General features: G+C 44.5%; 1 protein-coding gene across 2 annotated transcripts; it reads left to right on the top strand.

Annotated features, from left to right (window-relative positions):
• Nucleotides 1-117: 117 nt before the first annotated feature.
• Nucleotides 118-23844, top strand: LOC110501835 (splicing factor 3B subunit 1). Of its 2 annotated transcripts, XM_021579683.2 has the most exons (24): nucleotides 118-156; nucleotides 2847-2892; nucleotides 3622-3797; nucleotides 4054-4155; nucleotides 4379-4493; nucleotides 7344-7423; nucleotides 8136-8354; nucleotides 8602-9070; nucleotides 9291-9412; nucleotides 9731-10030; nucleotides 13209-13388; nucleotides 13489-13575; nucleotides 13896-14166; nucleotides 14446-14591; nucleotides 15098-15244; nucleotides 15505-15630; nucleotides 15914-16135; nucleotides 16848-17030; nucleotides 19104-19215; nucleotides 19963-20083; nucleotides 20254-20385; nucleotides 20592-20864; nucleotides 21329-21545; nucleotides 22989-23844. In XM_021579683.2, exons 2-24 carry the CDS (start codon nucleotides 2865-2867, stop codon nucleotides 23145-23147), a joined length of 3987 nt encoding a protein of 1328 aa, XP_021435358.1. In that variant the 5' UTR covers nucleotides 118-156; nucleotides 2847-2864; the 3' UTR covers nucleotides 23148-23844. The 2 variants fall into 2 exon arrangements, with proteins under 2 accessions (XP_021435358.1, XP_021435359.1); XM_021579684.2 differs by lacking the exons at nucleotides 118-156; nucleotides 2847-2892; nucleotides 3622-3797; nucleotides 4054-4155; nucleotides 4379-4493 and adding an exon at nucleotides 4591-6977.
• Nucleotides 23845-24590: the final 746 nt, after the last annotated feature.

Raw genomic sequence — 24590 nt, 5'->3', positions numbered from 1 at the left:
GTTTTCATTGGTCACTGTATACATCCGTCACCCTAAAACTGTTGACCTGTGTTTTTTTTTCCATTGTGCTGTGAGTGCGTGTGCAAAAATGTCACGAGATGTGGGATTGAGTTGCCTTGACTTGATCGACCTACAGTGCATAGTTGACTCTGAAAGGTTAGTGCTAAATTTGTTGAAAGGACACAACGTAAGCAGGGTTTTCTCGCGATTCAATTTGAAGGGCTTTATTGGCATGGAAAACATATGTTTACATTGCCTAAGCAAGTGAAATAGATAATAAACAGAAGTGAAATAAACAATCAAAATAAACAGTAAACGTTACACTCACAAGCGTTCCAAATGAATATAAACATGGAATATGTCATATTATGGCTATATACATTGTTGTAATGATGTGCAAATAGTTAAGTTACAAAAGGGAAAATACATAAACATAAATATGGGTTGTATTTACAATGGTGTTTGTTCTTCACTGGTTGCCCTTTTCTTGTGGCAACAGGTCACAAATATTGCTGCTGTGATGGCACACTGTTATTTCACCCAAAATTGGGTTTGTTTTCGAATTCTTTTGTGTAATCTGAGGAAAATATGGGTCTCTAATATGGTCATACATTTGACAGGAGGTTAGGAAGTGCAGCTTAGTTTCCACCTCATTTTGAAGGCAGTGTGCACATAGCCTGTCTTCTCTTGAGAGCCAGGTCTGTCTATGGGAGCCTCTCTCAATAGGCTATGCTCATGTGACCGATGTGAAATGGCTAGCTTGTTAGCGGTGGTGCGCGCTAAGAGCGGTTCGATCGGTGACGTCACTCTGAGACCTTGAAGTAGTGGTTTGTGGAGCGATGGGTAACGATGCTTCGAGGGTGCCTGTTGATGTGTGCAGAGGGTTCCTGGTTCGAGCCCAGGTAGGGGCAAAGAGAGGGACGGAAGCTATACTGTTACACTCACTGAGTCTGTATGTAGTCAACGCTTTCCATACAGTGGTCAGGCATTCTGCCAGTGTGTACTCTCTGTTTAGGACCAAATAGGGTGTCAAAACCATCACTGTATATTTTCATCCCCTTGCCGCTAGTTCTTCCCCATAGCATGGTTCTTGTAATGCTACTGACTGAGTAATGTGATATGGAGACAGGTTATGTATGCTTTTACAAGTGAACTGCATATCTGGCCAAGCATATTGTAATAACATTGACTGTATTAATAATATAATTATAAAATGGTCATTTAGAATTTAAGCTAGTTTCTAGAGAAACTTCAGCTAACCAATGTACGTAAGGGTGATTGTTATCAATATCAAAGGAAAATAACCTCACACTCAACGTCAACAAAACTAAGGAGATGATTGTGGACTTCAGGAAACAGCAGAGGGAACACCCCCCAATCCACATCGATGGAACAGTAGTGGAGAGGGTAGTAAGTTTTAAGTTCCTCGGCGTACACATCACAGACAAACTGAATTGGTCCACCCACACAGACAGCATCGTGAAGAAGGCGCAGCAGCGCCTCTTTAACCTCAGGAGGCTGAAGAAATTCGGCTTGTCACCAAAAGCACTCACAAACTTCTACAGATGCACAATCAGAGCATCCTGTCGGGCTGTATCACCGCCTGGTACGGCAACCGCTCCGCCGACAACCGTAAAGCTCTCCAGAGGGTAGTGAGGTGTGCACAACGCATCACCGGGGGCAAACTACCTGCCCTCCAGGACACCTACACCACCTGATGTCACAGGAAGGCCATAAAGATCATCAAGGACAACAACCACCCGAGCCACTGCCTGTTCACCCCGCTATCATCCAGAATGCGAGGTCAGTACAGGTGCATCAAAGCTGGGACCGAGAGACTGAAAAACAGCTTCTATCTCAAGGCCATCAGACTGTTAAACAGCCACCGCTAACATTGAGTGGCTGCTGCCAACACACTGACTCAACTCCAGCCACTTTAATAATGGTAATTGATGGGAAATGATGTAAAATATATCACTAGCCACTTTAAACAATGCTACCTAATATAATGTTTACAAACCCTACATTATTCATCTCATATGTATACGTATATACTGTACTCTATATCATCTACTGCATCTTTATGTAATACATGTATCACTAGCCCCTTTAACTATGCCACTTTGTTTACATACTCATCTCATATGTATATACTGTACTCAATACCATCTACTGTATCTTGCCTATGCCGCTCTGTACCATCACTCATTCATATATCTTTATGTACGTATTCTTTATCCCCTTACACTTGTGTCTATAAGGTAGTAGTTTTGGAATTGTTAGCTAGATTACTTGTTGGTTATTACTGCATTGTCGGAACTAGAAGCACAAGCATTTCTTTACACTCGCATTAACATCTGCTAACCATGTGTATGTGACAAATAAAATTTGATTTGATTTGATCTCAGGTACCACTAATGTGCCATTGAGCAGGGCACTTCATCTTCTCCAGGGGTGCTTCCCTTCAGCTTACCGTGTGCTACTCCCAGCCTGGCCTGTGTTTATTTATAATAGATACATTAAATATATACTCTATTCTATGGTGGTTTACGTTTGGATTTTCAGCATACATTTATAAACAGTTCCCTCAAAGTGCTACTTTGATTTAAAACCCAATGAATTGGTTAGTTTATTCACAATATTAAAACTTCCTGTTTTCTCATAGCCAAACTAATTTTTAGGGCGTTAAGTATTTTAATTGAAATTTAAAAACCTCAGCTATGGCCCTCTCAAGCAACTGGGAACTGTGATATTTAGACACAAATGCACATTTTCTCTGTTTTACACACGCCTGCGCATCTATTTTTGCAGAACGGATATTAATTAATTTTGATTTCCGGTTTCAGTCTTGCTGAACCACCAAAATGGCGAAGATCGCCAAAACACACGAAGGTAAGATTATTTATTTACAAAGTGTTTTAAAATACTATTATAATCTAATTTTACTTACGTCAGTTTCATAGTAAATATACGACAAAATGCATCTGTTGTTTATAAGTCAGCTAGCTCTATTTTCATTCGTGACATGATGTTGACAATCTATACGCAACGAGGCCGGGCGCATAATAGATAATGGCGTCCCGCTAACTACTAAGCTAGCTAACCTAGATAATACAGAATTTCAATAAGCATGATTGCCTTAAATATATATATATATTAGTGTGCTCTTGATACTATTTATGGGAGGTTTGTGTAGATGTAGACATGCGTAACTTGCTATGATATTGATATGGCTACAGCGTCACAAACTGGTGTTGTAAAAGCTACCTAGTTAAGATGGCGTTGAAGGTAATGCTAAAGAACTACATAACGTAACTAACTAACCCTGCCGGATATTCTGTAAGTTGCTAGCTATGTGGTTTATCTAGTCGTTGGCAAGCTACAATTGAAACTAATTTAGCAGGCCCTACTTTGTCAACACAGCGCACGATTTGAGCATGGCAGTCAAGCTTAATAATTAGTTGCAATGGCATCTATTTTAGTTAATGTATAACCTGTCACTGCTGCTTATTCATTTACATTAATGTAAAATCGCATTTGATTTGGTAATATGCTTGACATCATTGGTGATGTTGTCAACATGCCCAGATGGTCAACAATGACTGTTGTTCTTCCCCCCAGACATCGAGGCCCAGATCCTGGAGATCCAGGGCATGAAAGCTGCCCTGGTGGAGGAGGGAGGAGATCAGGGTGTGGGCCTGGACTCTACTGGATACTACGATCAGGAGATCTACGGTGGCAGCGATAGCCGCTTCGCTGGATATGTCACCTCCATCGCGGCCAATGAACAGGAGGATGTAAGTCCTGATGTCAAATCCTGTGATGTGATGATGCATGTTTTCTTTGTAACTTGGGAAAAGTGTTGCACGTCATCTGCTATATGCAACACTGAAATCCTCTTTCTCTTCCTAGGGGTCAGACATCAGCTATTCCACAAGAGTCTGTTTTTAATGGAGTTGGCTACACCAATATGTCTTGTTGTCCTCGAGCTGGGAGAGTCTGCCTTAAATGGCTAAGCTTGACCAGACTCTTGTCTCTCTCTCTTATTTTCAGGATGATGAGGAGGACTCGTCAACGAGTCTACTTGGACAGAAGAAACCGGGATATCACGCTCCGGTGGCTATACTCAATGCAATACCACAGTCAGATGAACAGGTTTGCAACACCATCTTCCTCTCTTCCTGTAGAATTCTACATTGGAGTTCAGAACTGACAAGAGTACCTTTCACCAAATCTTAGTGCTAATGTTTTGGATTTGCATAATTATCCTGCTCATATCTTGTCATAGACACCATTTTTATAATGGCTACTTATCAAACTCTGTAGTGTTTACCATGATGACATGTATTGTAACATGCTGTGTTGTCTCTCCTCTCAGTACGACCCGTTCGCCGAACACCGGCCCGCTAAGATTGCAGAGCGTGAAGACGAGTACAAGGCCAGACGTCGACAGATGATCATCTCTCCGGAGCGTCTTGACCCCTTTGCAGACGGTAAATTTCACCCCTCCATGTTCCCTCCATAGTGTCCTCCCCTGATATATGTTATGTGTAGTACTGTAACTGCCATGATCCCATGGATGCCTTTCAAGAGTTCCAACCCACCTCTTGCTGCTTAGCCCTTCGAGCACTGTGCACCTGCTTGCTCCCCAGACTAAGACCTTCCCGTGGTAATCTTTTCTGGCCCGAGGGTGTCTTTTATCACTCATCATTTTGTCTCAATAAAATCTCTTCACTTTTGGGGAAAACGGTCTACCTGGCAGATGCAAGGCTTTTTTTTTCTCGAAAATGAGAATAATTGTAAACTAATAAAGTTGTGCGAAATACAACTTTTGCCAGTAAGTGGGTCCATATGTTTTAGGGAGAGGTGGTTAGGTGGTTGTTGTCTTGGTTACAGACTATTATACCTAATACTACATGGGTGGCAGGTCGGCTGTGAGTGTCTCGAAAGGTTAACAGACCCATGTGGCTATCTATATCATGAACTGTTTAATTTAAAGAAAGGTATTGGGTAATGTGAGTAGCAACATGTTTTTAATTGTTCGTGATTTAATGCTTATCCTTGGGGTAATTCACCTGCTCATACAATGTGCTGCACCCTGCTGTACCCAGTAAGCGGTAACACAATGACCCCATTACCGCACACACAAACCACCCTATCACGAGGCAGTCAGAAGCCAGAAATGTGCTGGCTGTCTGAAGCTTGGCTCCCAGTCAAGGAATGCCCCAGATTGCCGACCCACCTGGGTACAGATCTGAGGCTTCGAAGTATTCCTGTGTAAAACAAGAACACTCGTAATAAGCAATGCTATTTTACCACCCTTTTCTTCCAAGTGGCCCTTCCTCCTTCACTCCACTATAGTATCATTGTGCAAGTTTATGGTCAGTTACCACCACTGCAGGCTTGTCAGACTTCTAGGGGCTAGGGAAGTTCCATTAGAAGAGATGAGGACATAGTCGATTATGAGACTCACACACAAACTATAGTGCAGTTGTCATCAACAATACTAGTGAGTTGTGGTTTCAGATTTCAAGCCCATTTTAAATGGCATTTAGTCCAGGTCTGGTCAGGGATCTTAACTTGGGCTCCAGGAGTCTAAGTAATAGAGTGGATTACAGTGACGGTATAATCCTTGGCCAAAGGGCGTTGTCTCCAGTATTGTCCTGTCCCTTACCTCTCACAGGGCACGGAGCCGTCACTTGCATACATTCCCATTTCTCAAAGCCTAAACCTGGCTACAACTTGTTTGTCTTGCCAGCTTAAATGTATGTTTGTTCGTTAGAATGAACTGCATAGCCTGTCAGTTTAACCAAGGATGGCCTATTTCTCAGACTACAGCTTGACTAGCCATTAAGCTTTTGATTAACTAAACACATACCTTGTAGATTAAGTTTACAGTATGTTTATTTACACGTTGCAACAATTTATTTGTAATGCAACAATTTGCCTGTAGGGTCTGAGATTTAATTGGCCTTAGTGCCTCAATGTAGTCTGGGGGTAGGGCTGTATCAAACCTGCATGTAGACAGCTCTGTCATATACAAATATGTTGTGGAATTATATTTCTATTTCACATCTTTGTAAAATAGAAACATATCAAGAAATCTGTGTGCCGCAATTCCACAGGCCCATACTAACTGTCCTTAATTTCTCTCCTACAGCAGTACTGCTTTGCCAGTCCTGTACTGCAGTCTCTTAAGGGTGCAGCAACTCATCCTGTGTAGGTTATGGTGAACAGACAGAAGTGTGCGCTTGTCAGTTTTGTCAGGGTCCACTGGCTGGTTGTCTGTCTGGGTGGGGGAAAAGCAGCTATACCCCAACAAACCTCTACCCCAACAACCTTTTATTTTGTCTTCTACCAAATTGAAACCTCTGCCATTTTATGGTGGTCTTTTGCTTTAGATTTATCTTGTAATTCATAATATATATATATATATATATATTTTAAAAACATTTTTCTAAAAAGGAAGTCAAGATCTACATTTACGAAGTTGGAATAGCAGTGGACTCCAAGGTCAAACTAGCGACTGTTCAGTAGCATGTGGCCAGTTCCCCTGAAACTAAGGTATTGATCGTATGGATCTAAAAGTTGCCTCCACTGCCCCTCAGGTATACGTGTTACTACATATATATATATATATAGATATACTCTCCCTGCCCTGGGTTACATAAAGTAGCTACACATTTATCTCACAGAACATTCCTAGATTTGGTTTAAAAAAAATCTTGACTTCATTTTCTTAAAATGCTATCAGTAATTCGCACTCTGGGGGATATTTTATTTATTTTTACTTTGAAGTTTGAGCCCCAGGAGGATTTTTCTTTTGTGACGTTAAAAAAAACAAATCACAGGTGGTATGCTTATGTGTGTGAGTTCCAACCCTTTTCCAAAGTGTTACTAATGGTAAAGAGACATTTTCTAGGCTTCTTTTCTGCCGGTTGAAGTCTGACTGCAGAAGGACCCTTGGCACTGAAAGTGTACGTATTCTGGAGAGCACAGCCCAGGACCCCTGCATCAGTGATGGCTTTATCCTCTCCTGTTATCTCCTTGAAAGAAAGACAAAACAACCTCCGCTGTTTCTCAATGTATCTGCCTGTTTTTTTTTAGACAGCTATGTTTGTATGTAAGGCAAGCAAGAGAGGACTGTCTGTATGTTGTGTATCTAGGGTTGTCTTGTTGTGATTCAGCTTAAGGAACTAAACCAGTAAATGTTTCCTAAAGAAAAAGTGAGGGCCTAGCTGAGCTGGCTGTGTTGTTGTGCTTGCTGTCTGTGTTATGAAGCCGGGTCCTGGGGGCGTTTTCTAATCGGCTGCCCTGTGTCTTGTTGGTGCTCTTTCGCGCAGGGGGCAAAACGCCGGACCCTAAGCTGCAGTCCAGGTCGTACATGGACGTCATGAAGGAGCAGCACCTGACCAAAGAGGAGGTAAGACAGACCACATAAACCCCCTTTGTGGTCTTCCAGTACCCCCGACAGTACACATTTGTATTGGAATCCTGGATAAGCACACCTGATTCAACTTGTCAACTAAACATCAAGCCCTCAATGAGCTGAAGGAGGTGTGTTTGTCTGGGGCTACAATGAAAGGGTGTTCTGGTGTGGGTACTGGAGGACCAGGGTTGGTAAACACTGCTTTAGACCAAGGGCATGGCTTTGTCTTGAGGTTATGTTTCTGAGTGCTGTGTGTCCATAAAGGATATACTTAAGCAATAAGGCCCGAGTGGGTGTGGTATATGGCCAATATACCATGGCTAATAGCTGTTCTTATGCACTTCGCAACACTGAGTTCCTGGATACAGCCCTTAGCCGTGGTATATTGGCCATATCCCACAAACCCCTGAGGTGCCTTATTGCTTTTATAAATTGGTTACTAATGTAATTAGAAAAGTAAAAGTCACGTTTTGTCATGCCTGTGGTAAACAGTCTGATATACCATGGTTTTCAAACAATCAGTCTTCAGGGCTCCAACCACCCAGTTTATAATAAATACACCCACACAATGAAATTGTATCGTTCAGTGTGGTGTATCGTTGCCTACAATAGACTTAAGTCCTACAAATCCCACAGGAAACTTTCCCCTGTTGTGTGTATCCTTTGGTTGGTGTTCTCACGGTCTCCCTGCTTTCCCTCCATACAGAAAGAGATCCGTCAGCAGATGGCAGAGAAGGCCAAAACAGGAGACCTGAAGGCTGTCAACGGCTCTGCTGCCTCCCAGGCTGCTGCTGCTGCTGCCGCCGCAAAGCGTAAACGCCGCTGGGACCAGACGGCCGAGAAACAGGACCAATCAGGAACCCCCAGCAACGCCGGCACACCTAAGAAGATGTCCAGCTGGGACCAGGCCGATCAGGCTGCTGAGGTAAAACTTATTATCTTAGTTCATCAGATCCCGTTTGTATCCTTACAATTATTTTTTGGGGTCTGGTGTTCGATCAGCAAATTATATAGAAGTGTTTTTGGGGCAGTTTATTTGCCTTGACTTAAAATGTGCCTTTTAAGATCCTAGTGGAACAAAGTAACTCAACCGTGCTTCTCCAGTTTACATTTCTGTACTGTGAGAACTCACTGAGCCCTTTATTCCTGGACACGCCCTACCACACATACAGCAGACCCCAGGACACACCCCTGGCCACACCCCCTCCAACAGCCGCTGGGACGAGACCCCCGGAAGGAACAAGGGCAGTGAGACCCCAGGGGCCACCCCCAGCTCCCGAATGTGGGACCCCACCCCTAGCCACACCCCGGCTGGAGCAGCCACGCCAGGCAGAGGGGACACACCGGGACACACCACCCCTGGACACGGGGGAGCCACAGGCAGCGTGCGCAAAAACCGATGGGACGAAACCCCCAAGACGGAGAGGGAGACCCCTGGTCATGGGAGTGGTTGGGCCGAGACCCCCCGTACAGACAGAGGAGACGAGTCAGTGGGAGAGACACCCACCCCCGGGGCAAGTAAAAGGAAATCCCGTTGGGACGAGACCCCCGCCAGCCAGATGGGCTCTTCCACCCCACTGATGACCCCTGGGAAAACTCCCATCGGAACCCCTGCCATGAATATGGCCACTCCTTCTCCAGGTACTGTTAATCACCTAGCCTTCCTGTCAGGCCTTTGAAAGCCATTTTAAATTCCTTAGAGGTAGATTATCAATTAACACTGATAACTGTTGGTGAATTGATATTATGTACTTGTTCATTTACTAGTAGTAGGAATAGAAGTAGTAGAATGTTCCACTAAGTCATGATACTGGGTTATTGAGGCATGTTTACATTATGTATGCATTTCCTATCCTGTCAGGTCACCTGATGAGCATGACCCCAGAGCAGCTGCAGGCCTGGCGTTGGGAGAGGGAGATAGACGAGAGGAACCGACCTCTCACAGACGATGAGCTGGATGCCATGTTCCCAGAAGGATACAAGGTACACACCCACTCCCCAGCACATTGGCAAAATAGAGCTCAACCGTCACTTGTCACATCAAATGCAGTATCTATATTAAGTGATTGAATGGTCTTCGGTGATGATACAATGACGAGTTGGAACGGGACACATTCTGTCTCTGGGTTGGGATCCCCACAAGCGGCGTGTCTCTTCAGTTGAAGACATTGAGGCATTTGTCTGCGAAGGGCTCGATTCCAGTACAGAGAAAGGGTGAATGGAACTGAAGTAAATAAAGTGAATCACTAAAGTATGATAAATGAACAGTACTAATGTTTCATCCCACACCTCCCTCCACAGGTCCTTCCCCCACCAGCAGGCTATGTGCCCATCCGTACCCCGGCCCGGAAGCTATCTGCCACCCCCACCCCCATGGGGGGCATGACGGGCTTCCATATGCAGCAGGAGGACCGTTCCATGAAGCAGATCAATGACCAGCCCAGTGGGAACTTGCCCTTCCTCAAACCAGACGACATTCAGTACTTTGACAAACTGCTTGTTGAGGTGGATGAGTCCACTCTGAGCCCAGAGGAACAGAAGGAACGTAAGATCATGAAACTACTGCTGAAGATCAAGAACGGAACACCTCCCATGAGAAAGGTGAGACCAGATACCAACTGTCCTCATAGTCTTGACTAGAGTTCGACCGATTTAATCGGAATGGCCGATTCATTCGGGATGATTTCAAGTTTTCATAACAATCAGAAATAATTTTTTTGGGGCGCCGATATTTAATTTACATTTTATTTTATTTATTTTTATTTTTTTATACCTTCTTATTTAACTAGGCAAGTCAGTTCAGAACACATTCTTATTTTCAATGACGGCCTAGGAACGGTGGGTTAACTGCCTCGTTCAGGGGCAGAAGGACAGATCTTCGTCTTGTCAGCTCGGGGGATCCAATCTTTCAACCTTACAGTTAACTAGTCCAACGCAATAACGACCTGCCCCTCTCTCGTTGCACTCCACAAGGAGACTGCCTGTTACGCGAATGCAGTGAGCCAAGGTAAGTTGCTAGCAAGTGTCACGGTGCTGACTTTAGCCCAATACCTGCAGCAAAAGCCTCTACCCCGTCCTCTGGCTGGGCAGAGTACTTTAGCATTTTAGTTACTTCGGTGTAACAAGGGCCTAGCCGTGCGGCCCTACCAACCCTTCTATTTATTCGTAATGGCCCTTCGCGTGAGTTGGGTTTGTTCCTTCGTTCACGTTGTCACTCCCTTATTTCCCGGTCTAGTATGGGGCCTTGGATAGATGATTACTGTATTACTTTATGTTTATAGACTCTTCCTATACTCCCTTACCTTGTCTTCTTCTCTTATATCAATACCTAATAACTCATCTTCTGTTAGTTATTATGCTCGTCAGCTAGTAGTCACTTGGAAACTAGTATTGGTATATGTTTTGACTCTCCTAAAAATATATTATTGTCCACACAATGAAATATTCTTTAGTGCAATCACTTTAACCTATAACCAGGGTCACTTTCTGTTCAGTGAGAGTGTTAAAGGCGTTTGCTCTCCAGATCGTTCATCTGGCCTAGTTGTCAAAGTTTCAAGCTTTTATTAAGTCACTCTGTTTTTGTCTTATACACATTATTACAATTCAATGGTTATACAGTCCTAATACGTCAATAGTGCTCAATCAATCCTTAATACACTTTATACTAATGCCAGATAATATTGCAAAACTTTAAATGCGTTAACACTTCTAACAATATTGACTAAATAGCAAAAAGAGGTCAATTACCTTAAATGCTCAGTCCCTTGGTCACTTTCCTGTAATCGGTATTCTCTCAGTAATAATGCTTGATTCCGAATTCTAATACCTTACTACTATTCACTTCCAACTCTGTGTATAGACTCAATATTACTATGACTGGTATTTGGCTGTTTCTTTAAATTGTTAATCACTTCTGGACCTGATGTGTCACACTGCGAATGCCGCTTTGTCTGTGATCAAGAGGTGTCAAGACCCCTGTGTTTCAGAGACTCAGTTTCGGGTTCGCAGAGCTTAACCAGGTAGATTCAGTTAATGATCCAATTAATACTTAAGCAAAATTTAACCAGTTCTTGCATATTGTTTAAGTCTGGCAAATAGAGTATAGTGCAATAGTAAATTTACCTATGATGATTCTCCATATGAAGTCTGTCTCATATGTCAGTGAGAATCATGGTTCTCTCATGATCTCTGTTCTCTTTATATACTTTTTTTTACAGGGGAAGTTCGCAAAGTGCTGGACCACACTGCGCAATGTTATGGTTTCTGTAAAACGCACAGTGATAGCTCTCTTCTTACATCATTCTGATTCACCCTTCTAAGTCTAAGTCACAGAGTACTTGACGCCCATAGCTCTGCTTCCGTGTTCTGATGAGTAGATTACACTTGATGATACCAGCTGGTTGTTTCCACTGTTGGGTGTGGTGTTTCAAGTCTCAGCTTAGAGAAGTCTATGATTGGTATCTCCTCTGTCTCCCCCTGGTGTCCATTATCAGTAGGTGTAGTCCATGGTTTCACGAGGTCCCATGGATGTCCTGTAGCAGAGTTGTTTTCCCATGTAGAGGGAGTGTGCCCTTTTGGTTTTTGTCACACTAGCATTAAACTTATCTTATAAAAAACAATCAATCATAATCACTAGTTAACTACACATGGTTGATGATATTACTAGATATTATCTAGCGTGTCCTGCGTTGCATATAATCTGACTGAGCATACAAGTAACTGACTGAGCGGTGGTAGGCAGAAGCAGGCGTGTAAACATTCATTCAAACAGCACTTTAGTGCGTTTTGCCAGCAGCTCTTTGTTGTGTGACAAGCATTGCTCTGTTTATGACTTCAAGCCTATTAACTCCCGAGATGAGGCTGGTGTAACCGAAGTGAAATGGCTAGCTAGTTAGCGGGGTGCGCGCTAATAGCGTTTCAAACGTCACTCGCTCTGAGACTTCTAGTAGTTGTTCCCCTTGCTCTGCATGGGTAACGCTGCTTCGATGGTGGCTGTTGTCGTTGTGTTGCTGGTTCAGGCCCAGGGAGGAGCGATGAGAGGGACGGAAGCTATACTGTTACACTGGCAATACTATAAGAACATCTAATAGTCAAAGGTTAATGAAATACAAATGGTATAGAGGGAAATAGTCCTATAATTCCTATAATAACTACAACTTAAAACTTCTTACCTGGGAATATTGAAGACTCATGTTAAAAGGAAACACCAGCTTTCATATGTTCTCATGTTCTGAGCAAGGAACTTAAACGTTAGCTTTCTTACATGGCACATATTGCACTTTTACTTTCTTCTCCAACACTTTGTTTTTGCATTATTTATACCAAATTGAACATGTTTCAATATTTACTTGAGGCTAAATTGATTTTATTGTTTATGATTAAATGATTTTATGTATTATATTAAGTTAAAATAAGTGTTCATTCAGTATTGTTGTAATTGTCATTATTACAAATAAAATAAAAATCGTCCGATTATCAGTATCGGCTTTTTTGGTCCTCCAATAATCGGTATCGGCTTTTTTGGTCCTCCAATAATCGATATCGGCGTTGAAAAATCATAATCAGTCGACCTCTAGTCTTGACCACAGAATTTAATGTAACATTTCCCTGACCAAGATGGCTGCCATTATCAGCACAATCGGATTTATGAAGGTTTGACAAAGGCCTATCTAGTGTTACTTTTCGTCTCTATAGGCTTAGCTCCATCTTCCTTTTTGTGTATAACTCTCACCACTGAAAAGTCAACCATCGAGTCTAACCCCCTTGCGTCCCTTCTCAGGCTGCCCTGCGTCAGATCACAGACAAGGCGAGGGAGTTTGGAGCAGGGCCCCTGTTCAACCAGATCCTGCCCCTGCTCATGTCTCCTACTCTGGAGGACCAGGAGCGCCACCTGCTGGTCAAGGTCATAGACCGCATCCTCTACAAGCTGGACGACTTGGTCCGCCCATATGTACACAAGGTGAGTCGTCGCGTGTGAGAGCGAGGGACTCACTGACTCGGTTTACAATATGTCTCCTGTGCCGAGATTGGCCCTCACTAATTGACTCTCTGTTCCCCAGATCCTGGTGGTGATTGAGCCGCTGCTGATTGATGAAGATTACTACGCCCGAGTGGAGGGCAGAGAGATCATCTCTAACTTGGCCAAGGTGAGCCCCACTTCCAGCCCTATAATGTACTCACACACCCACCACAGTTGGGTCGTATGCCTGTTGGTCCGGTCCTTGGTCAGATCAGGGCTGGTACTTCGTTAGATGAAAAACCAGCAGGAGAACTAGCCGGTCTGACATCCAGTTAATTTCTGTTCTCACCTTGTACCCGTTGGTCACATTCCTAAAGCAAGTAGCTAATACATTTTGACCTGAAATCACATTAGAAAAGTATACTTAGGATGTCTATGCAAGCACTATCATAAACACCTATTCATCTTAGTTGATCTCTTACCCTCCCTTCCTCCCTCCCCCTCTAGGCTGCCGGCCTGGCCACTATGATCTCCACTATGAGACCTGATATTGACAACATGGATGAATACGTCAGAAATACAACAGCCAGAGCTTTCGCTGTCGTAGCGTCCGCTCTGGGTATCCCCTCCCTCTTGCCCTTCCTCAAAGCTGTGTGTAAGAGCAAGAAGTCTTGGCAGGCCCGCCACACGGGCATCAAGATTGTCCAGCAGATCGCCATCCTCATGGGCTGTGCCATCCTGCCCCACCTGAGGAGTCTGGTGGAGATCATCGAGCATGGTGAGGGACCACTGCCTGAGGATGCTATTGGACCTGGGGGGTAGATTCATTTTTTTAGTTATAGTACATTAGTTATATTTAGTAGTGACTAGTATATTTGACTCAAGTAGATTAGTTTTCTAGTATCTAGGGTGCGAGGGATGACATTTCAAGTTTATTTTAAAGTGTATTGTTGGTCACAATACACTTTACAAAGAAGGATAACATGGTCACAATACACTTTACAAAGAAGGATAACATATATGATGATCTGACCTCCGCCGTGTCTGCCCCCCTCAGGTCTGGTGGATGAGCAGCAGAAGGTGCGGACCATCAGTGCCCTGGCCATCGCCGCCCTGGCGGAGGCTGCCACGCCCTACGGTATCGAGTCCTTTGACTCCGTACTCAAACCCCTGTGGAAGGGAATCCGACAGCACAGAGGAAAGGTGAGGACACATTGCTTTGTCACATGCCTGCGAATCATTCTCGCCTGTTGGACTGGTCCGTGGTCAGATCAGAGCTAGTACTTCACTAGATGGACACCAACATGAGACCTGTCAGATCTGACATCCACCCTGCACCTGTTACGTTCCTAAAACAGGATAATACAAACTAGTTTACTTGACATCACAACACAACTTCTTTTCAGGATCTCGCCTGTACAGGTGTTTCCCCTATATTCATTCAATAGTGGCCGCCACCCCCCAAAATATGATGTGCATTATAATACAAATAAAATATGATGTACATAACAAAAATTATAGAAGCAAAAAAAATTGGGACGTTTTTAGTGTGAATTTAAACGTTATGTTTGAGTCACTCAGATGGCATGAGAACACGGCATAAGCCATGGAAAAGGGTGTAGAATTACAGCAATTCTATCTTTTAAAATGGCAAAATTGTCTGGATACAGTAACGGAGTTAACTCTCACCTCTCCCCTCTGGGTCCCAGGGTCTGGCTGCGTTCCTGAAGGCCATTGGCTACCTGATCCCTCTAATGGATGCTGAGTACGCTAACTACTACACCAGAGAGGTCATGCTGATCCTCATCAGAGAGTTCCAGTCCCCTGACGAGGAGATGAAGAAGATCGTGCTCAAGGTGAGGGAGGCTGCGCGCGTGTGTGTTCGACTCATTCTCGCTTGTTCGACCTATCAGATCAGGACTAGTACTCCACTAGATGGACACTAACATGAGAACTGGCAGATCTGACATCCAGTTCACTTCTGTTCTCACCCTGCACCTGTTGGTTACATTTCCAGAACATAAATAAGTTACACATGCTACGTGTTACACTTCAAAGTGAATTGGTGTGTGTGTGTGGCCTGTTTCTAACCCCCGTTGTCCCCCCTCTCTTCCAGGTGGTGAAACAGTGTTGTGGTACTGACGGTGTGGAGGCCAACTACATCAAGACAGAGATCCTGCCTCCCTTCTTCAAGCACTTCTGGCAGCACAGGATGGCCCTGGACAGACGCAACTACAGACAGGTAGGTACAGACGCAGCTCAAACAGGAACGACTCCATGCATATCCCTTATGCTGACTGGCTTGATTACAGATCTAAACTAAATGTTTAACCAATCATAAATCAGTTGTAGTCAATTTTATGACAATAAAATCTATATTTTTAGCCTCAATGGGATAAACTGGTAAAATACAGAGAAATACAATAACTCACTAACATTTAGAATCCGGTCGTAGTTGATTCATGTCTGGTGTTTTTTGGGGTCTGTGAGCTAACCTCTTCCCTGTATGTCTGCCCATCTTCTAGCTGGTGGACACCACAGTGGAGCTGGCCAATAAGGTGGGAGCAGCAGAGATCATCTCTCGTATTGTAGATGACCTGAAGGACGAGGCAGAGCAGTACAGGAAGATGGTGATGGAGACCATAGAGAAGATCATGGGGAACCTGGGAGCTGCTGACATCGACCACAAGCTGGAGGAGCAGCTGATCGACGGCATCCTGTACGCCTTCCAGGAACAGACCACAGAGGTGAAACCCGGGAGAGGGGGCACATTCAGCAAGGAACAATGTTGTGGAAAGTTCAGATAGAAGTGGAACTTCCCAGTGTTCTACCGTTGTGTCTTTCCGACAATGGTCTGAGAGATGTAACATTCATTTCCCAAAACACCTTACAGAGAACAGTCGTATGTGTCAATATTGATAAGATTGGAAGAAAGGCATTGCTGTTCTCGGATCAGCTTTCTCAGTTAAAATCTTACCTTAATTATAAATGTTATGTCACAATACTGACATTGGATCAGCTCCTAAAGAGATATTACCACCTACGGCTGCAAATATTGAGGCGGCTTATTATAATGCTTACCCAATAAAAATTGCCACGTTAGGCTACACATGAAATATAATGAGACAAATTACAAACAATAGTCTACAAGTAACAAAATAGAACTCAAATGATTGAAAATGAACTGTATTTCAATATGATTGACGAAGAGCTATAGCCTACTGTTTATATTTTTAAAGCATTTTTTTTAAAGACCACGTCTCTTGTTTGTATCAATTGTCAAGACATTGGCAACTTTGTTTTTGTAGTCAACTTTGTTCTGAAGTTAAAGCCCTTTGGGCCTTGGTCAAAAGTAGTGCACTCTATATGATGCCATTTTGGACACACACACTCTGTCTGTCATTAGCCTACCTGTGTAGAATATGACTGACTGTAGGACTTGACCTCTGACCCCTGTAGGACTCTGTGATGCTGAACGGGTTTGGTACGGTGGTGAACGCCCTGGGGAAGAGGGTGAAGCCCTACCTGCCTCAGATCTGTGGTACGGTGCTGTGGCGTCTCAACAACAAGTCTGCCAAGGTCCGCCAGCAGGCTGCTGATCTCATCTCCCGCACCGCCGTGGTTATGAAGACCTGCCAGGAGGTTAGTCTTCCTAACCACTCACAGATGGTCACGCACATACACACATGCACACTCGAACACACACACGTATTGCACACACGCATATATATATATATATATCTATCAAACTGTCCACTTAGGAAGCAACACTGATTGACAATAAATTTCACATGCTGTTGTGCAAATGGAATAGACAACAGGTGGAAATTATAGACAATTAGCAAGACACCCCCAATAAAGGAGTGGTTCTGCAGGTGGTGACCACAGACCACTTCTCAGTTCCTATGCTTCCTGGCTGATGTTTTGGTCACTTTTGAATGCTGGCGGTGCTTTCACTCTAGTGGTAGCACGAGACGGAGTCTACAACCCACACAAATGTCTCAGGTAGTGCAGCTCATCCAGGATGGCACATCAATGCGAGCTGTGGCAAGAAGGTTTGCTGTGTCTGTCAGCGTAGTGTCCAGAGCATGGAGGCGCTACCAGGAGACAGGCCAGTACATCAGGAAATGTGGAGGAAGCCGTAGGAGGGCAACAACCCAGCAGCAGGACCGTTACCTCCGCCTTTGTGCAAGGAGGAGCACTGCCAGGGCCCTGCAAAATGACCTCCAGCAGGCCACAAATGTGCATGTGTCTGCTCAAATGGTCAGAAACAGACTCCATGAGGGTGGTATGAGGGCCCGACGTCCACAGGTGGGGGTTGACTTACAGCCAAACACTGTGCAGGACGTTTGGCATTTGCCAGAGAACACCAAGATTGGCAAATTCGCCACTGGCGCCCTGTGCTCTTCACAGATGAAAGCAGGTTCACACTGAGCACATGTGACAGTCTGGAGACGCCGTGGAGAACGTTCTGCTGCCTGCAACATCCTCCAGCATGACCGGTTTGGCGGTGGGTCAGTCATGGTGTGGGATGGCATTTCCATGTGTTCGCCAGAGGTAGCCTAACTGCCATTAGGTTCCCGAGATGAGATCCTCACACCCCTTGTGAGACCATATGCTGGTGCGGTTGGCCCTGGGTTCCTCCTAATGCAAGACAATGCTACAGCTCATGTGGCTGGAGTGTGTCAGCAGTTCCTGCAAGAGGAAGGCATTGATGCTATGGACTGGCCCGCCCGTTCCCCAGACCTGAATCCAATTGAGCACATCTGGGACATCATGTCTCTCTCCATCCACCAACATTGCACCACAGACTGTCCAGGAGTTGGCGGATGCTTTAGTCCAGGTCTGGGAGGAGATCCCTCAGGAGACCATCCGCCACCTCATCAGGAGCATGCCCAGGCATTGTAGGGAGGTCATACAGGCACGTGGAGGCCACACACACTACTGAGCCTCATTTTGACTTGTTTTAAGGACATTACATCAAAGTTGGATGAGCCTGTAGTGTGGTTTTCCACTTAATTTTGAATGTGACTCCAAATCCAGACCTCCATGGGTTGATACATTTGATTTCCATTGATAATTGTTGTGATTTTGTTGTCAGCACATTCAACTATATAAAGAAAAAAGTATTTAATAAGAATATTTCATTCATTCAGATCTAGGATGTGTTATTTTAGTGTTCCCTTTGTTTTTGAGCAGTGTATTTATATACACACACACTGCAATGATTTCACCTTCACTGACGGAGTTCTTCTTTCATTTCTAATCCTCTCTCTCTCTCTCTCTCACCTCACAGGAGAAGCTGATTCCCTTTCTAAACCTTTCTCTCTCGCTCTCTCTCCTCCACAGGAGAAGCTATTTCCCTTTCTAAACCTCCCTCTCTTCCTCTCCCTCTCCCTCTCCCTCCCCTCCACAGGAGAAACTATTTCCCTTTCTAACCCCCCCCCTCTCTCTCTCTCCTCCACAGGAGAAACTATTTCCCTTTCTAACCCCCCCCTCTCTCTCTCCTCCACAGGAGAAACTATTTCCCTTTCTAAACATTTCTCTCGCTCCTCCTCCACAGGAGAAGCTGATTCCCTTTCTAACCCCCCCCCCCTCTCTCTCCTCCACAGGAGAAACTATTTCCCTTTCTAACCCCCCCCCCCCTCTCTCTCCTCCACAGGAGAAGCTATTTCCCTTTCTAACCCCCCCCCCCTCTCTCTCTCTCCTCCACAGGAGAAGCTGATGGGTCACCTGGGAGTGGTGTTATATGAGTATCTAGGAGAAGAGTATCCTGAAGTACTGGGAAGTATCCTTGGTGCTCTCAAGGCCATCGTCAACGTCATTGGTATGTAAACGTTCCCCCCTCACTTCTACAACTCCCTGTCTTCTGACCAATAGCACGTTGACACTAAAGACCCTTTGGTCTTCAGTCACATGCCTGCGAATCATTCTCGCCTATTGGACTGGTCTGTGGTCAGATCAGAGCTAGTACTTCACTAGATGGACACCAACATGAGACCTGTCAGATCTGACATCCAGTTCACTTCTGTTCTCACCCTGCACCTGTTGATTACAAATGAAAAGTCATTTGGGGTGGCAGGTAACCTAGTGGTCAGAGCGTTGGACTAGTAACCGAAAGGTTGCAAGATCAAATCCCCGAGCTGACGAGGTAAATATCTGTGGTTCTGCCCCCGAACAAGGCAGTTAACCCACTGTTCCCCAGTAGGCCGTCATTGTAAATAAGAGTTTGTTATTAACTGACTTGCTGACTGACTAGTTAAAGGTAAAATAAAAAAACATTTGTTTTATTTTCCAAAATGCTCTGTCTTGTAGCTCCATACACTCTCAGCCCACTAATTTCGTCCCTCTCACTTCCTAAGAGGAGCTGAAATCATTTGAGAAAGAGCTCGAGTGGGTAGAGAGATGCCTGTGAATGACTTGTGTTAGTTGAGTTCAGTGAAGAACAAGTATTGGGCTGGTTTAACAGCAGTAATGCTATAAGAGTGGTTATGATTAAGTTAGGATAGTAGAGGTGTTAACACGTGGTGATATGCATCCAGAGAGCTGATTGGTTGTCTGTGCTGTCACTCAGGTATGCACAAGATGACTCCACCAATCAAAGACCTGCTACCGCGGCTGACGCCAATCCTGAAGAACAGACATGAGAAGGTGCAGGAGAACTGTATTGACCTGGTGGGCAGGATTGCTGACAGGTATGTCTGTAGCAAAGGAATCACACACACATACAGACATTCACCAGTACAGTCCAATCTTTTACACACACATTCACTAGTAAATTACAATATGTGACTCTTGTGTAAATATGATATAATAGATGTTTCCTGAACCATGTTGTAACTCCTACCCTGGTCTGTCTGTGTAGGGGTGCTGAGTACGTGTCGGCCAGGGAGTGGATGCGCATCTGCTTTGAGCTGCTGGAGCTCCTCAAGGCCCACAAGAAGGCCATCCGCAGAGCCACCGTCAACACCTTCGGGTACATCGCCAAGGCTATCGGGTGAGTTCTCCTGTCTCTGGCTACTGCCCAGTACTCCTCTCAAGAGTTGTTGAACTCCATTAATGCACATTTATTAGGGTTTCTGAGCGTCCATGAAAAATGTTGTCTCAAAGTTGTATTATAATGATGCTTGGTGATACTTCACCTGTTACTGTCATGGTAACCAGTATATATTTAGCCTATCATTGACCTCTCCACCCCTCCAGACCCCATGATGTGCTGGCCACACTACTCAACAACCTGAAGGTTCAGGAGCGTCAGAACCGAGTGTGTACCACCGTAGCCATCGCCATCGTGGCTGAGACCTGTTCTCCTTTCACCGTGCTCCCCGCCCTCATGAACGAGTACCGTGTGCCTGAGCTCAACGTGCAGAACGGCGTGCTCAAGTCCCTGTCCTTCCTGTTTGAGTACATCGGGGAGATGGGCAAGGACTACATCTATGCTGTCACACCCCTGCTGGAGGACGCACTGATGGACAGGTGACAGGACCAAACATTGTAACTAACAATCAGTCTGGTGGGCTGACTAAAGTCACAGTGACCCTGTAGTCAATAAACCAAAAACATAAGGTTTTCCAGGTATTGTAAATGCATCAAGCTACATGGCCACACGATCCTGTCCAAGATCAGTTCTGTCTGTAACAGGGATCACTCGGTTGAATGTGCTGTATCATGCCTGTAAACACGCCTGTTGGACTGGTCCGTGGTCAGATCAGGACTAGTACTTCATTAGATGGACACAGAACTGGCAGATCTGACATCCAGTTCACTTCTGTTCTCACCCTGCACCTGTTGATTACAAATGAGAAGTCAAGTGTCATTCATTGTCATTGTGGATTTCCTCCACAGAATTAGAATATATATAGTAGGATCCACCTGCTCCTTTGCACCTTTCGGCTGGCTCCATGGTAACCCTGTTTTTCTCCTCTCTCTCCTCCTTGCAGAGACCTGGTCCACAGACAGACTGCCAGTGCCGTGGTGCAGCACATGTCCCTGGGCGTCTACGGCTTCGGCTGTGAGGACTCCCTTAACCACTTGTTGAACTACGTGTGGCCCAACGTGTTTGAGACGTCGCCCCATGTAATCCAGGCTGTCATGGGGGCCCTGGAGGGCCTCAGGGTGGCTATCGGCCCCTGCCGCATGCTGCAGTATTGCCTGCAGGTAAACCTGACTGATACTACATCACTGATCTCCTTGCTCTGACAGACAGGTAGCAGATTGACTACTATCTGCTACTAGATGGCTAGGATCATTCTAGAATAGTGTTGAGAATTAACATAAAATATCCATAAAGATGTAAAAAGTGATATCACTATCAACAGCAACATACCGTTATGAAGTCTGTGAACGAACTGCGGTGGATACACTATATATACAAAAGTATGTGGACACCCATTCAATTGAGTGGATTCAGCTATTTTAGACGCACCCATTGCTGACAGGTGTATAAAATTGGGCACACAGCCATGCAATCTCCATAGACAAACTTTGGCAGAAGAATGACCTTACTGAAGAGCTCAGTGACATTCAATGTGCCACATTTCCAACAAGTCAGTTCGTCAAATTTCTGCCCTGCTGGAGCAGGCCGAGCAGCCACAACACAAGCCTACGGTCACCATGTCTAACGCCATGCGTCGGCTGGAGATGTGTAAAGCTCGCCGCCATTGGACTCTTGAGCAGTGGAAACGTGTTCTCTGCAGTGATGAATCAAGCTTCACCATCTGGGACTAATCTGGGTTTGGCGGATGCCAGGAATATGCTACCTGTCCCATTGCATAGTGCCAACTGTAAAGTTTGGTGGAGGAGGAATAATGGTCTGGGGCTGTTTTTCCTGGTTCTTAACGCTACAAGCATACAATGACATTCTAGATGATTCTGTGCTTCCAACTTTGTGGCAACAGTTTGAGGAAGGCCCTTTCCTGGTTCAGCATGACAACGCCCCCGTGCCCAAAACGAGGTCCATACAGCAGTAGTTTGTCGAGATCGGTGTGGAAGGTCTTGACTGGCCTGCACAGAACCCTGACCTCAACTCCATCGAACACCTTTGGGATGAATTGGAACACCGACTGCGAGCCGGGCCTAATCACCCAACATCAGTTCCTGACCTCAGTAATGCTCTTGTGGCTGAATGGAAGCCCAGCAATGTTCTAACATCTAGTGGAAAGCCTTCCCAGAAGAGTGGAGGCTGTTATAGCAGCAAAAAGGGGACAAACTCCATATTAATGCCCATGATTTTGGAATGAGATGTTTTACGACCACATACTTTTGGTCTTGTAGTGTATTTCATAAAAAGCAACAAACCTTGTAGGAAGGGGTGGAAAACATGGTTTCTGGGGGTGTTTGGTGGGGGGGCTTGAATGGGAACATAATGGGCGGAGGACTACTGTTTAGTTTTTTCCTGTTTTATACTGAATATATTATTATTAAACACTATATATTTCTTACCTACAGGTACATGTTTTATCAACTTAAAAATGTGCAGAGATGATGTACCTGTAACCCCCTAAACAAAAAATGTCTAAACAAACGAGCCATAATGATACTAGCACTGTAAGTGCAGCCGTTGAGTTGGTAATGCTCTCTAACCTTGTCTCCTCTCTCCAGGGTCTCTTCCACCCAGCCAGGAAGGTTCGAGACGTCTACTGGAAGATCTATAACTCGATCTACATCGGTTCCCAGGATGCTCTGATAGCTCACTACCCCCACGTCTACAACGATGAGAAGAACCCTTACCTCCGCTATGAGCTGGAATACTTTTTGTGATTCTGCTCTCTGTTCACTCTCTCTTTCTCTCTCTGTTCACGCTCTCTCTTTCTCTCTCTGTTCAAGCTCTCTCTTTCTCTCTCTGTTCACGCTCTCTCTCTCTGTTCACACTCTCTCTTTCTCTCTCTGTTCACGCTCTCTCTTTCTCTCTCTGTTCACGCTCTCTCTCTCTCTCTCCACTCGCTCTCTGCCGATCTCTTCCCCTTTCCCTCCTCTCGGTCTTTTCCCTCGTTGTCCTATCTCTCTTGGTGTGTAGATAGGACTTGGTCCATTGTTTTGTATGATTTAGCCCCTCTGTCTTTGTAGTGGGTGTGTCCAACATGGCCACAGTGTCTGTGGCCCAAAATTAATTTTTAATCAAATAAAAACAGTATATGATTAGGGAGACAGAAATATAAAACTGAAACATTTCTTAGAGCTTATGTATTGTTTTATTTCTTTTATAATTTCCAGAAGGAATGATAGACACATGCAGTACAGTGACGTGCAGGATGTAAGTTAGCCATGTTAACGAATGGAAAAGCAAGTCAGTGAGTTTTGAAGTTCTTTACAATATTGTCATGGTTTCTGTGTACGGTCCTCTGTAATGGCCGTTCCTTCTCAATCCTCTGCTCACCTATCAGTGATCACACCTTTTGTTCTTATCAGAATGTTGCTTTATTTGACTAAATAAACGTTTGTGTATAAAATAAATGTCCACCTGTGTTTTATGTTGAGTTGGTCACAATAAAGCGCGAGACATGTCTTCTCATAGGAGTGATAATATGCTATATGGAAAGCAGTCTATGCAAAGTACCAACTTTTTTCGCTATAGCTGGAACCCTATGGGTAGAATAAGTCGTTGTGGAATATTCCACTGGATTCCACTTCCACACGGATCACCTTCGTCACCTAGTTCAATGTCACAACCTCATGTTCCACAACCTCATGTTCCAGGTTTAAATGAATGATTTTTACTGCAGTTAAATGTACACAAGCAGGAGTAGAATATCAACCACCCCAAATGAACTATATTTGGGCAGGTAGCCTAGCGGTTAAGAGTGTTGTGACAGTAACCAAAAGGTTGCTGGTTTAAATCACCGAGCTGACTAGGTGAAAAATCTAACTGTGGCCTTGAGCAAGGCACTGAACCCTAATTTATCCTGTAAGTTGCTCTGGATAAGTATCTGTTAAATGACTGAAATGTACATTTCATCCAGAAATGCCACTACATTACATGTCAAAGGCTACAGCTTGTTCAGAAATGTTAATAAAAGGAAACCTTAAACCCCTTTTGTTCCATTATCAGCCCTGTCGACCAAGGAGAAGGAGTGCTCTGGGTAGTTAGCCCTGTGAGGATGACATGGAAACCAATGCTTTCTGTGCTTTCTTCCATAAAGATGGCTGTATGTTGTTTATTGGGCTGACACCATATTATTTATTAGTACTAAAAATTACTCTAAA

Source organism: Oncorhynchus mykiss, chromosome 22 (assembly GCF_013265735.2).
Source record: "Oncorhynchus mykiss isolate Arlee chromosome 22, USDA_OmykA_1.1, whole genome shotgun sequence".
Lineage (NCBI taxonomy): Eukaryota > Metazoa > Chordata > Actinopteri > Salmoniformes > Salmonidae > Oncorhynchus > Oncorhynchus mykiss.
Note: the sequence above shows the minus strand (reverse complement) of the source record. Positions and strands in the feature narration are given on the sequence as shown.